Source organism: Agelaius tricolor, unplaced genomic scaffold (genome assembly GCF_023055355.1).
Source record: "Agelaius tricolor isolate 1412-34295 unplaced genomic scaffold, bAgeTri1.0.p SCAF_2, whole genome shotgun sequence".
Taxonomy (NCBI): Eukaryota; Metazoa; Chordata; class Aves; order Passeriformes; family Icteridae; genus Agelaius; species Agelaius tricolor.
Genome location: NW_027269262.1, coordinates 65312501 through 65327537, shown reverse-complemented (window position 1 = coordinate 65327537; position 15037 = coordinate 65312501). Strand labels below are relative to the sequence as shown.

General features: G+C 38.2%; 1 protein-coding gene across 4 annotated transcripts in view; it reads right to left on the bottom strand.

Moving 5' to 3' along the window:
• ZFHX4 (zinc finger homeobox 4) overlaps window positions 1-15037 on the bottom strand; it is a 150064-nt gene that overhangs the window by 107130 nt on the left and 27897 nt on the right. For all 4 annotated transcript variants that reach the window (XM_071421303.1, XM_071421311.1, XM_071421309.1 and 1 more), the window contains exon 3: window positions 14809-15037. This exon is cut by the window's right edge. In XM_071421303.1, coding sequence (XP_071277404.1) covers window positions 14809-15037 — 229 coding nt within the window. The remainder of the gene's footprint in view (window positions 1-14808) is intronic.

Genomic DNA, 15037 nt, shown 5'->3' with positions numbered 1-15037 from the left:
GACTTTTGCTTAACAATACGACCTGCCTCATGCTAAAGAAATTTCACAGACTGCTCATGCCACTGGCAGCTGAGAATCTTATCTTTGTGGCATAGTGAGGAAATAATCCTCACCAAAACCTAAATGCTGGGTGAAAAGCTGGGGGATGGGATGTGTGAATGACAGCCTTGTGCATGTTTTAGCACTGAAAAAGGACAACTGGTGCTGGGAAAGAACTGTGGTAGTTCATCAAGCCCAGAACACACTGTCACAGCCCGGGAAGGCTCCCTGCAAGGTGAGCACAAGAAAAATGAAACCCACCTGAGCAGGGGATCAAAACACAGGACTGCAGTCAGACCCTACAGCTTGTGACAGCAGCCACTGCCTTTCTGTAGCAGATAAAAAGTTTTCTGAAGCCACAGGCGTCCCCCTGAGCCAGCTCTGCCTGGGAGCTCCCCATGTGTCCCTGGCAGCAGGGATTTCACTCTCATCACAGACACACTCAGAGGTACTCTGCCCCTCTGCTGCTGCCCTTCCCAGTCCTTCTCCTGCCACATCTCCTGCGAGGTGTGTGGTGGGAAGGACAGGGCACACACAGCTGGCTCCCTGCCAGCCAGGGACTCCCTGACACAAGGAGAATAACTCTGCCCTCCCCCACGGCAGGGAAATTGCATCAGATCTCCAGTTGCTTTTTTGCCCCATTAATGGCAGAAAGGGAGCTGAGCCAAAATGAGAGAGGGCTGTCCTGTGACTGTGTGTTTGTCATACGTTTCCTTGTTTCATGTTTTCTCCAATGACTAATAGCCTCTTTAGGAGTTCCAAACAAAAGTAAGCTATTCTAAGATGGAAATTGCTGGACATAGTGAGAAACATTAAGTATTTCTTTTTATGGGGGCATAGGAAATAAAAAAAGGAAAAAACCCTCAATGTTTATATACTTAAACTTCTCCAAAAAAGGGAGGGGGAAGAATGTAAAGCATTACAAACCTAATTTTGTGAAAAAAGTATTCAGTGATCTGCTGCCAAGATAAGTGCCTCTTTGCTTTAACTAATTAGCACTATTACAGGGTTCAGTAGTGACATTTCAGCAGTAATTGATCCTCTGATGCAATTTCTGTATATTTCAAACTAGCCAATACATCCAGACAAGAAGGCTGTGCAAGGATGGAGGCTGGCAGTCGGCACAGAGGTGCCGGTCACTCATGAGTATGACCTTGGATCCTGGGATGCTAAACAGATGCTGCCAGGAGGAGCCACTAGGACTCAGTATTCTAGAAAATCAGACCTCTAATCCCTCCACTTTTAGCACTTTCTACTGGCAGGTAGCACAGCTAATTTAAATTCAGGTATTGGCTGTCCTGAACTAGTGTTTATATACAGTCACACAGGGAATTTGAACTTCCTGGCTTGCCCTGAAATTAGTATTTCATTTCAAATGTTGTGCTGACTCGGTGGGGAGGGAATTTGGCATCATATTTTCAGATTACTTCACACTACATACAGGGTAACATAGTTACTATATATTTCTTTTTCTTCTAAGCCCTAATGTGAAAGGTTTTAATGTCAAGCAGCATGAAGGCCAGAACAATCTAAAAGTCAACATAGCTCCCACAGTATGAGTTCAACCACAACAGACATCCCATCTGTATTTCATGGTATACCTTAATAACAATCAATAATACATTAAAGTTAGCACCAAACAGTATGAAAAGAGGACACTACAAGGAGTCAATTGCAGTTATGCCTCAGCCCTGAAGTCTATATGCAGCAACAGCATCTTCTATTTTGCATCAATAAATAAATATCTGGGATAAATATTTGCAGATAGATGGTTAATTAGCTATTTCTGTTCTTCAGGCTCAGCAAACAGTTAACTGCCTACAGACATTTGCACCTCAAGCCACTAGGCATAGCAATACCTGTGGGAAAGCAATGAGAGGCAGGCAATGAGAAGAGACAGGCAATGTGAGACGGGCACAAGGAGATGCTTCTTTCTCTCACTCTCCTAATATTAGGGGGACTTTAATTTCTCCATGGGTTAATTCAGAGCTGGAGTTTTTTTCCACTCAGCTGGCTATGCAGAAGCAGCCTAACCATGTAATGTAGGCACTTAACAGAGGGGCAAAAAAGTAAAATGACAGAGGCAGAAAACAAGCTACATGAACTACCAGGGCATTTAACAAAATAAAAATTACCTCTGTGTCTTCTAACTGCAAACTAGGACTGATCCTGCAGAAGTCATAAAAGAACTCATGACAGTCAAGACCAGCCAAAGAACTAAGAGAAACGCCAGATACTTTTAAGGTTAGCTGAGCATGCAGAAGAAACTCAGTATGGATGGATAAATCCAAGAAAATATGTATTAGAAGAAATACTTTGAATGAATCAAACATTTTACTAGTGTCTAAGCTAAATGTAGCCACTCCAGGACACTTCAGCATCAGTTTGAAGGGGGGGCGTGGGAAGAAGCATGTAATGAAAGGCAACATATTTCCAGCACAGACTGCAATAGGATTTGTTTAAAGCAGATTATATTTTTGGATGCACCAGGCATGGGACAGTAAGATCATACAGTTCCACTGAGAACAGCGTGTTCAGTTCTGAAATATCTGTGTATCTCCAGAAAAATTTAACACTGGTAAAAGGAGTTCAGATATCAGTGATGGGATTAGCAGAAATGTGGAAGAACTTCCACTAAAAGCAAGACTGAATGGATTGAAATTTTTTGTGTAAATAAAAGAGACATGATAAAAGGACCATAAAGTAATCATAAAGATTATTGTGAAGTTATAAAAATTATGTAAAATATCATAAAGCAAGTAAGAACACATGATCTTTTTTCATTCTTTTACCAGATGAATAAAAACATATAAAACTTAATAAATTAATGGCAGAAAATTTTAAATTAACCCATGGAAATCCTTCCCACTGCATGTGATTGAGCCAGAAGTTCACTTTATAAACTGATTTGATGTTTGTATACCTATAAGACTACCCAAAGGCAACTTAGGGGGGGAAAAAATATGTACTTGAATTTGTATGATGTTAATTCATTGCAAAGTACAGAAGACATATGAAAAGAACAAGCATTTTCCTGTATAAGCAACATTATTCTACATTTGCCCATGGAATCTTTTTCTTTTTTTTTTTTTTTGGTCTGCTTTGCTCTCAGAAGCAATTGTTGTTAGGCAGTCTGTAGCAAAGAGATTAGATAAGGTGGACTAATGGTATAATTTGCTGTGATAGGACAATGATTGCATACTTGGCCTATTAATGTGTTGTTGCTTTTAAAATAACATTCTCTTCTGTTATGGACAGCCACTTCAAGAAATGTACTTAACTAACTTTATTTGCAATAGAGTATTTTTCATTAGGACAGGTTGGAAAGATATCTCATGATTAAGTGACTCAGAAAGAGCTCCAAAGAAAAAAAGAAATATTCTTTATACCCAGACCAAATCCTGATAATTTCAGCCCTAAAAAAAGTGTGTATAAAAAAAATTACAAGTAACTGGGAGAAGGAAATTAGAAGAAAAATTGAAATCCAACTTTGACTGCAGCAGATGCAAACATATACAGACCTTCGTACAGCATTAGAGAGGATGACAGAAGCAGCCTGGGGTATGTATGGACACACGGAGTTTTAAATCCTGGTTATGCTCCTGGGAAGTGCACACTTTTATAACCACTCACACCTGCCCTTTTGTTACTGTCCACTGCACTTCCCGTGCAAGAAACCCAGCCTCCAACAATCCCAACTTCCCTCCTAACACTACTGCAGGATAAGTGTCTCTCTTGTGGGTGTGACCAACTTCAGCCTCCAACTCTTCCCAATACTCGAATCCATCCTTCCCAACTACAGACACTATTAAGTCCATGTAAAAATAAATATATGCAGACAGAAAGACAGACATATGGGAAGAACTTGTTATGCTTAATTATAATTCTATGAGGACCATTTAGACTGTCAGATGTACTACAGGCCAACCTCTCAATCACCTGTGCTCAGTTAGAGACACATTGGGTTTTTTTTCCCCAAAGCCATGCTCTGTTTCCCAGTACAGACAGTATTGACCTTACCTTCTAAATCTATTAGGACAAACATCTACTAGAAGTAAAGGAAAGACATTTGTTTAGTTCCTGTTGTGGACACATGAGGCATAAAACCTTTGTATCTGGAGAGCACAAAAGCTGAGTGAATTGGGATACAGGCTCTCTGTATAGCATGAGATTTTGAAGTCTCCTTTTTTTGATTACCAGCTCAACTCTTCCTTATCATAAAAATTGTTACTTACACCAAACTCTTCAATACCAGCATAGCTCTTGTATTTTGTGTGCCCCAAAATGCTTTGGGTAAACCATATCATCTATTTGATGATTTTGAGGTAGCTGAGGCCACAGAATTAGAGCTTCTCAGTGAAAAATTCATGAAATAAAAGAAAATAAGTATCCTAGCAAGACTTCTTGGATCCAACCCCTACATGTAACATATTGAGTCACAGATGATCCCACAAGCCTATTTTTGTTTTTTGAAAAATAAAAAAAGACAACACAAAAAGGCAAAAAAAAATTTCAAAGCGACTACAGAGTGTCTGAGTAAGGATTTTCTCTTTCTTGAAAATACCTGTAAGCAGTCCTAATGACTAGCTACAAAGATTTTCATTCATTGAGTTCTATAAGTCACAGAAATTTAAGTGTTGTGAAGATATTGTTGAAGCCTGACACACTACAAAACACACCAGTGGAGACAGGAACAGAGACACAGAGCACATTGACAGCATATCCAATTCATCGTGACCTATGAGACTACCTTAGTAAATCAAAAAGTGACAAAGGATATCCACAGCCTAAATACAACACCTATTACTGAGATGCATCTGCAACAGGGTTAGACCCAGGAGACTAGCAATACAGCAGTGCTCTCAAATCTGCCCAACTCTAGGTCAGAAATTTGGTAAAATTAGTCCCAAGTTATTTTCTGTGGCCTGTGATCTTTTTCGTCTGAGACCTGACTTCAGAAGATCGTGTCCTGACATATCTCAGGATTCCAGCTTCCTCCCGGGTCAAGATTTTGAGTCACAGAAGCTCCTGAACAAATAAGGACATAAGGTTTTCAGAAACACTTGCAGTTTGGACTCATTTTTTTCCACCCACTTTATTCTTCCTAATTTCCAGCCATTCATTAGCTGCTTACATATCTGCAAATGCCAAAGGGCGTTTCCAAAATAGTAACATCTAGATACTAAAGCTGTCTTATTTCAGTAGTAAAGCAAGCTTTTTTCCATGCTCTCATCACTTGCACACAAACAAGAATACCAAGATGCTCCTTGGACTTTGTTTCATTGTTCTTGTTGTAAAAATATCAAGTTTCTGGTCATTCACAAAGTGTTTATTCAATTGGAGAATGTTAGTATTTTTTTCCTCAATCTATTTCTCATAGAGCAAGTTTTTTGTCTAGGTTACATAGAAAACAGGAACATTGTTTGTCTGAATGGTATGAAGCTGTGTCAGGGGAAGGTCAGCTTGGACAGTAGGGAAAGGCTCTTTTCTGAGAGAGTGGTTGGTCACTGACACAGGTTTCTCAGGGAAGTGGTCACAGCAGCAATCCTGTCAGAGTTCAAGGAGCGTCTGGATGACAGTCATATAATTTAGTTTTAGGTGTCTTGCAAGGAGAGGAAGTTTGTTTCAATAATCCTTATGAGTCCCTTCCAACACCAGATTCTGATTCTATGATTCTGTGAATAGAAGTGCCCATCCTTCTCCTTTACCATTAGGACCCAGAGTTTTGAATTTAGGATAAGGATAATATCAATTATTGCTACTACAATACTTGAGACACTTGCAACATCTTAGGATTTTCCAAGGAAAACATCTTTCTTTTTAATGAAGTTGTTTGGAGACAACTGACCTCTCCCACCCAAGAAGTGGGTCCAAACACAAACTTAGGACACCAATGGAAAAATTCCATATGTGCTAAAGAACTAAAATCAAGAGATGTAGACCTTTGGAATTGCCTAATAAAGTTCTGGAAAGAAGAGTTTTCACTGCTGGCCTTTGTTTTAAAAGGGTCATCTTGAACTTTCTCTAAGAGTAATCTAGTTTTCTCTTAAAGGTTGGGGTACCAACTATCCCAGAGCAGCAGATTCTGTGCCATCTTTATGGGTAAAGGTGGCTCTATGGTTCTTTTTTCCAGGAGCAGTGCAAGGAAGTAGTGCATGTTCTTGATTTTTGAGAGAATTTACAAGGGAGAACAGGGACTACAAATTAATAACCTCTTTGGGCAGAACACTGAATACTTATATGATAGGCTTCCTGCACATAATCCAGCAATAAACCAGTAGTTATACAGTCATGTATTTTACACATGTGAATCATGTGAGCAGCATGGTTTGATTAATACTGTAGGATAACAATTTTAAATGGGAAAAAAAATCACATTTTTTGTTAGGCAATCCTGCTGGTCAAACATCCACTCTTGGAATGAGGCTAGTATGTTACTATCCATAGCTCCCATTAGCAGTCTGTTTCCTATTCATGCATACAACCAAGGAGTATTACATACTCGTACATAACAAACCCATTTTTTTCCTGTTATTGTAACTGCTACTGCAGTAGGATGCCCAAGGCATGGGAATCTGCACACTTCATCATTCAAAGACTACCTTTGCTCAATTTTTGTTTTCTTCAATCCCCCCTGCCTTTAAAAGCTAAGGATTATTTTAATGCCTTCCTTCCCACTGGTAGAGTAGAACATACAGTTTCCCCTGAGGCTGTGGTGCACAATATGCTGTGTATCTGTCTGCTGCAGTACTGAAGGGCTGGCACAGTCTGCTGCAGACCAAGGGGGTAATTTCTATGACATCCTCCTTCATGGTTGTCCACAAAGCAAAGGTCTTGAAGTTCTTAGAAAAGCTTCACTTTTATGTATCAGCATGAGGTTGTATGAGCATCAGTCTGCTCTATCTGCCAGTATTAAGTACAACAGTCTAACAGGCACATCATCAAGTTCAAAAATTATTGCAAACCACCACTTGTAATTTATGTTTTATCAACATAAAGCCTCTACTCATATTTAATGTAATTAATACTGTTCCCTGTTGTACTGCATTATATTTTACCAACAAACATACACATGGAAGTTTATCCAAGAAAATACATCTCCTGCATTGTGCCTGATGAAACCAACAGAAATTGCATTTCTTAGTATTTCACACCAGCATTTTCACTATCCTTTCTTATCCTTTTCTGCTTCAGTAGTGCCCCAAAGGAGGAAGAAAATTAAAAATGCAGAAAATTAATCTGTCCAGCAATATAGATATATATAGAGCCAATATAGTCTCAAAACCTATGTATCAAAAAGCTTAATTCTGTCCTGTACATATGAGGCCTGTAAGGTTTTACTCCCATTAATTCTTCTATAAAATCACAATTCTGGTATTTTGGTTGATGGACCAACAAATGCATAGACCAAGGGAAAGTTTCTTCTAAATTACTTAGCAAAAACAATAGCAAAGCTAAATTACATGTATCCATGTCAAAATATAACTTTCCTGTCATGCGTCAGTCTTTTCACTTTTTTTTACTGCTCATTTTTAAATATGCGGAAGAGAGCATAGAGAAAAATCTCACCTGGGAGAGTCTGGCAAACTAATTACAATTTTAGAAAAGACACCTGTAGTGAGTTGCATAATATCAGCTAAAATCTCCTATGGGTAACAAGAAAATCTATGTTGCAAGGCTGGGAGGGAGTGGCTGCTAAATCCATAGCTGCAATCTATTAATGCACACATACATATGCACTCACATTGACATAATACTCTTACATACACTATACACTGCATCTCTGCTTTGAATCTCAGTCAGAAATAATTACATATTTCTCTTAATGTCAGAATGAAAGAACTCCAGGCACAAAAAAATAGCTGTCATACAGCCATTTTGTGTGTTGAGCATACTGAATAAATGAGGCTGATGCTCTTTCTGCTGCTTTGGCTTTCTTTGCTCACTTTTCCTGCTCTCCAAGAGGACCTACTCACTCGGGCTCCACTGGGCAGGCTGCACACTGCAAGCAGTCTGGTACAGCCTCCTTTCCAAGAGCAGCCTCACACACCCTTAGCCAGGACAGCACACAGACTGGGATTCTGGACAGCATTTCAATGGAAGAACATGAAGATTCTTTAAACTACGATTTGAGAACGTCTCCCTTTTTCAGCAGTGTACCATAAGCTGAATACAAAATATGGTATATTTTAACAAGGACTATTATGTAAGAGACAGCCAGACATCTGAATGTCAAATTAAGTGTACATAAAATATAACAGGAAAATGCTTTCTCTACTGCTTTATTTTAATTTTATCATAAAAAAGGGTAGTTTTGAAATTGCTATTTTACCAGCCAACATTTTTCTTTGTTAGCTGGGGGGTTTTGGGATTTTTTTAATAGATATGCTTGTCTATAGCGTACAAGTACATATAGTAGGCATATACATTATTTGTAGCTATTACTACACAATGTATGTATAGCTGTGACTAGACAGTGTGTTCTTTGAACACTGGTTTCTCTTTATACATGTAAGCACAACAGCATAATCTGAATAACAGTAACTGAAACTTGCAGTGGAAATTAAATTTCATAAAACATTTAAAACCATAAGTGAACACAAATCTCAAAGGACTTTAAAAATTGAAATACCTTCTATCCTCTTTATGAGGCTTGTGTTGAGGAACAAATTAGAACAACTTTTGTTTACCACAGTTTTAAACAGTTTTATTCTAAGCAACCAAAAAAGAATAACATCAAGAAAAGCTTGGTTTAGCTCCTCAGGTGTGCAGACATATTCCAATTTCCTTTCCTCAATGATTTTTATGCAAATCAATGCTGCACAATCTCCTGACCTCTTTTACCATCATATTGGGACAATGACAGTAAAATAATTGGATTGGCATATTTGTAGGATATTTTATTTTATATTAAAAAGCTAGGACAGGACAATTGAAATTAAAATAATGTCACTTTCTGTTAATTCCAAGCTGATCAAGTACCAACATTTCATGCCAAACAGAGTAAAGCAAACAAAGTGATTTGGGCTGTTAGTCCATTTGTCCCCATGTGCATATACTTCACATCCCCCTCAGTTGTTAATTCCTAACAACCATGCTTTCATCCAGAACAAGGATAATGAGAAAAAACGAAGCAGTGTTCCTTGGGGAACTGTTACACTAGAAGTTACCTAAGGACTAAATCCCACTTGTGCCTCCTGCACGTGATAAAGATGAGCAAAGCATTCAATACTCCTGGCTGATTGAAAATCCAAATATGCAAACAGCATTATGGAATCCAGACAGACTATTCTGCTTCGCTGATGACAGATGCAGAAAAAAAAATCTGGTCTGATTAATCTTTTGACTTTGAACCAGCAGAGGAGTGGACACCTCTCTTTAAAGAGCAATGCAGAGCCCCAGCTGAAGAGCAGGTGCTGCACGGTATTTGCCTTTCCTGCAGAGGATGCTAGCTAGCAGGACCAAGCAGCTGACCATGAAAATTCTTGGCCCTAAGTGACCCAAGAACAGATTATAAATCCATCCCATAAAATATAGCAAAAGCCCCATTTGTTCTTCCACCCTTTCAATATGTGATGTTATACATTTGTGATTCTCTCATTTTATTGGACTCTTTAGAAAGCTGTTTATGATCACTTGCGGACAAAACAAAGGCTCATTGTAAATTCTCTTTTAAATAAGTTGGAAGGTCAATATGAAACAAAGGGCACCACTTTCACAACTGCTTACATGCAAACTATGCTTGTGTGTGTAATATTACAATGCATTTCAGCAACGGGATAGAGTCCTAGCTAATTACAAAGCTAACATATAATAGCATTACATTAGCAGCCCAAGAAATTCCTATTGAATTGCATACATCTGAAAATAGAAAGACATGGTTGTGCTGAAACTTAATTATCTTGGCAAAAACTGTGAGGGCTTGATTCTCAGAAGACATAAACACAAAGCTCTGCTTTACACTCCCAAGGACCTAATTCTTTGTTTATTCAGACAACCTCCATCAGATAAAACTTAGCATTTGGATTGACTGATTTGCCTTCTTATTTATAGTATCTACAGCTAAGTAACACAATTACTGTGTGGTTTGTGAGCAAGGGAAAGAATACTTATGACGTACAAAGACAAGGCTTGAAAGAGACAATCGGTGTGCTCTGCCAGATTAAAAAAGTTAATGCTGTTGCATTCCACCCTAGGCAGAGAAGACAAGCCTTTTCCAAGGACAGGTCTGACTGAAATGCTTTTTTATGGGTTCAAAGTAAAACATTATGGTAAAAAAATGCATACAGCTTTGTTTGTTTCTTCAGTCATCGTTAGCAATAGACATAAGGGTATTCTGGTTTCAAGCCCATATGGAAAGACCATCAACACTTTCTGCTTCTGGGTCCTTTGCCAAAATACCATATCCCACATGCCTTTTACCTTAAAACATAAAAGAAAAGGTGTTGTTCTGGTCAAATAAAGGAATAATTTTTACTAGCATACGTCTAATGTTAAAGCTGCCTAAATCCTGCCAAAGACATTACAACACCATCTGCAAAACAGATTTTCATTAAATTGATCAGTTTAAAGTTAAGCAGCTAGGCAGATGATGCTTTTGAGCTAACCTTTAACCTTTAACCTTCTTAAACTGAAATCAGGTCACTCCTTTTGGGTGATATCTTTGCTGCTTGAGAACACATGAGGTAAAGAGATATACCAAAACTTAAAAATCATAGCACAAACAGTGTTGTGGATCAATATTTTGTCAATAAAAGGAAGACCAAGGTAGCTCTCGTGCAGTCTGCTAACTGCTGCCTCTCTCTTTCCCTGAGCTTCTAAATAGTTGCATACACAATGTAAACTGCAGTACATGCACAGTTTAAAAGCAATTATTATTGAAAGTATTATCAGCAAATCAAATAATATTTTTAATCAACTGGCTTCAAATATTAATTTGTGATTAGAAATTGATCATGTCATTCAGTTACTTGATTAAGTAAATTTTACTTTCAGACATTCCAGTTAACTTTAAAAAAAGGCTGTCTTGTACTTATTTATTTATTAATAAAAGTATTTGGAAACTATTTTATGAGCACAGGACATGATATATGCAGTTCCCTGAAAGCTATTTGAATAAGTTACAAAATGGCTGCCTTAAGAGCAGTTCCAGCTATATGTATTTTACATCCACAGAGACAGGTTACCGTCCTGCCTCAGCTTCCCAAATCTGCAGAAGCTGAATGATTCCTCCTGCAGAATGGAAATGCACTCTGTTGCTATAGAAGCTTTCTCTGTTTACTTGTGGAGTCACTGAATGCTTCTTGATGGATGCTGCCAAGAACTTGCAACTCTTCTGTGGTTTAATTTGCTAATATCAAGCTCCACAATTCCAAAAGTAAGTCTTTGGGAAATTCATTTAGGCCAAGCTGAGTTCATTTAGGGTAAAGCTGTCTTTGTTCTGGTTCTTAGCAGCCACATTACCAACACCATTTGAATACTGCACTTCTGTAAGGAACAACCAGGCCATTTCTTCTTTAAATAACTTAGAAAACAGCTAAAGGTTCCACTTTGCCACATTTAGACTCTAACTCTAAAAGTGACATTTCCGTACTGCCTAAAATTATACAGCTTCAGAAGAGAAGCTCTGATGTTCATGGCTGCTTTAAAAGCTACAGTTATGAAAAGACATCCTTTTATTCCATCAATAGTTAAGCACAGGGAGAAAAACCAAGCTGTTACGGCAACATTTATAAGAAGAAAATTCACAAAACAGTAACATTTAAACAAATATAAATGACTGAAGAAAAACTTTGAGGTGCTTGACAAAGCAAAGGAACAAAGCCACAGATTCTTCTGTGCTTTCAGATGGTTTTAGCATTAAACTTTTTATTGCCAAACCATATTCACAGCACCTTAATTTTAAAAAAGAAGAGCTGCTTGAATATAAACACAATTCATGAATATTCGATATTGCTCCCAAGGCATATATCTATTATTCATACAAATTAATGTTCTTTTTTTCCTTAGGTGCTCTAAAAGTTTATCTGATGTATCAAGAGAAAAAAAGTTTACAACTCTCTTGGTGTCAACAGCTTCACCAAGACCTGACAAAACTATCAAGTCTGCTAGCAAATAACTTAGCATATTTTCAAAACTGCATTTATTTACATCTTGAGGCCTGAATGTACACTTACAATTAAGAGCAGCATTTTCTGGGTGATATGCAGAGGCATTACATTCTATTATAGAACACACACATCTAGAACATCTTGGTCATTTGGGACACATTGTAGCACCTCATGCCAACCCAAAATCTTAAAAAAAACCCACTAATACTCCAACTGATATTTTCGATGTGGTTTTGCTCTGCTTCAAATTAACCTTAAAATGAAATTATATGAAAATAGTGTATGCGTGTGTATATGCTATCTGCTTTCTGAGAGTCATTAAACCTAGTGGGGTTCAAATTTCCAAGATTCTCTAAGTTGTGAGGGACAGAAACTTTTTAAAAATCTGAGCCACTCACTAGCAATTCTAGGGACAAGTCCTATAAAAATACATGCTTTAGGAGAGTTGGAACCCTATGGCTATCAGCCAGACACTTTCAATTGTCCTACTTAGGCCATGAAGCCTGGAGGGTATCTGCCTAGAGGGAGTTTATGGATTCCATTTCCACTGGGATGTCCTTAACTGATTCAACGACTGAGCTCCAAAGGCCAGTGATGGTCCCTTGCTGTGTATGATAGCTGCTACAAAGATGCTACTGAGCTGCTCCATCTAACAAACCAGGATCTGGCAAAGAAGCAGATCCAGCAACAGGACATTTTCAGTGAAGAGGGCCAAAAGCTAATACTCTCTCCCATAGCATCCCACATCAAATATTTTGTAGGACAGGCTGGAAACCCAAACATATTTGATGAAGGTTTCTCTAGGGATCAGGTTGAGTGAGTGAAGAGAAAGTACTGTTTTGAGTAGATAGTTTGAGTACCTTGTGACTATAGTTTGTCTGTTTGGGTTTTTTTTAAATAAGCAGCTGGCATCTTGTTTTCAACAATTTCAATTGAAATGTCATTCAGAAGCTTTGGCAGTAAAGCCATCTGAGAAAAGCCTTCTGCCTTGCCTTCTCCTACTCCATCATTACTGTCTGTGGCATAGTTTGCAGTAGCTTTTCTTTGAATGGTGACATTATAGAACAAATAATTGAAATAATGCAGGTTAACACTCCAAAAAAACAGATGGGGACCAAAAATGTGGTTGTTTTGTTTTGAGGTTTTTTGGGGTTTTTTTACAAACCCTGACTTAGAGTGTGGCTGCATAATGTAAATGGAGGAATCAAGGAATGGCTTCGTGGATGACAGGGAGCAGGAACCTCCAAAGGGAGTTTTGCTGCAGAGGCAGGCTATGCCACTAGACTCTCAGCTCTTTTCGTACTTTTCGTAACAGGATTTTGGACCTTAAAAAAAACAGCAAAAAATAACACTCTAGAATGAAGGACAAATGCAATTTAAATAAAATATATTCAATTAGCAGAGCAGCCAGCACTGTGGGACAGTATAATAGATCAAAACTTGTGTTACTACCATTTTTGCTCACAGCAGATGCTCCAAGGTTACAACTACCAGGTAAAATGAGAATCTATGTTACTGCCTGTGCAGCATGTATTAGCTCAGACCAACCATTTGAACATGGCGGAACACCAGAAAAATGTTATTTTTTCCTTAAACTAGAGGTCTGCTGAGACTTTTCCACATTTGTTCTGTATGTACAGATCTTCAACATGATTAGAAAACCAGCATAGTTGCTGTAATCAGCAGATGACTCCTGATAGTTTAGTTATCACAGATTTCTAGTATAAATCAATAGATAACACTTGCAAAATGGATTTTCTAATCATATTTAGAGCTTGTTACAGTGACTAATGGTTCACAATATTTCCTGAATTTTTATATCCCCTGGACAAAAGAAGTTTTTAATAAGTTACAAAGTTATTCATCTTGGAAATGAATGTGTTATATTTGTACATGAACCAAGACAATCAAGCCAATCCAGTAAACACACTGCAGAAAATAAGTTACCCCATAATTAGGGTTTGGAAAAAGTCATGACAAGTTGTGTAAAAAATGGTATTCATCACTCCCACATATTCATTATATCCACATAGTTTTTTCCAGTAAAGATAAAAATATAGTTGCCATTCTACTAACATATTTATCTACACCACACCCTTTCATGTTTGTGAAAAATCATTACTGGTTTGGAAAAGAAGGGCAGACAAAAGGATGACAGTGCTTACTTTTGAATATCCTTTGTAAAAATATGGCATATTGAAGGTGCTTACTGAAAATACCAATGTAAAATAGCTTGGCTGTGATACATTATGGCTGCAAACAGATACATATGCCAGAAAGTGACCTCTTTTCCCTATGCACAGTATGGGAAAAACATCATTTTCCATAATACCTGTCAAGCTTTTGATCAAAATGTAATGGACAAAGTCTGAAAAGGTTATGAGAGATATAAAACACCAATTATTATGAGAGAACTTTTTTTAAAAAATGACTTACGGACCCTGTGTTTGCAGGAAGTGCCTCCTAAATGACCCCCAGGCAACTCAACAGGACTCATCTGTAGCACTCCTCCCTGACTAACCTGCAGTTTTTGTTTGACTATATGCATGTTCAATAAACACTTACTCCACTAATTCATCAAAGTCCTGACTGACGAGCCCTGAACGGGTTAATTCCCCAGCCTACTTGGTGCTGGCTGGAGCTGCTGTCACAGACTTACCTTGTAGAGTTTCAGGGCTGCCTCGTGCCTGTGATTGGTAGTATGTAAGCGCAATTTATCCACGCTGTTGGTGTAATAGTCACAGGCGTTACATTTCAGGTGAACCGGGTTGCCAATGGCAATACACTTCAGCCTCCACTCATTAGTTTTGCCGCCTTCCTTAATGTGAGCCACCAGTTGATATTTCTGCATATGTTTGTCAGTCTTGCAGTGGAGCTGGAAGTTCGCT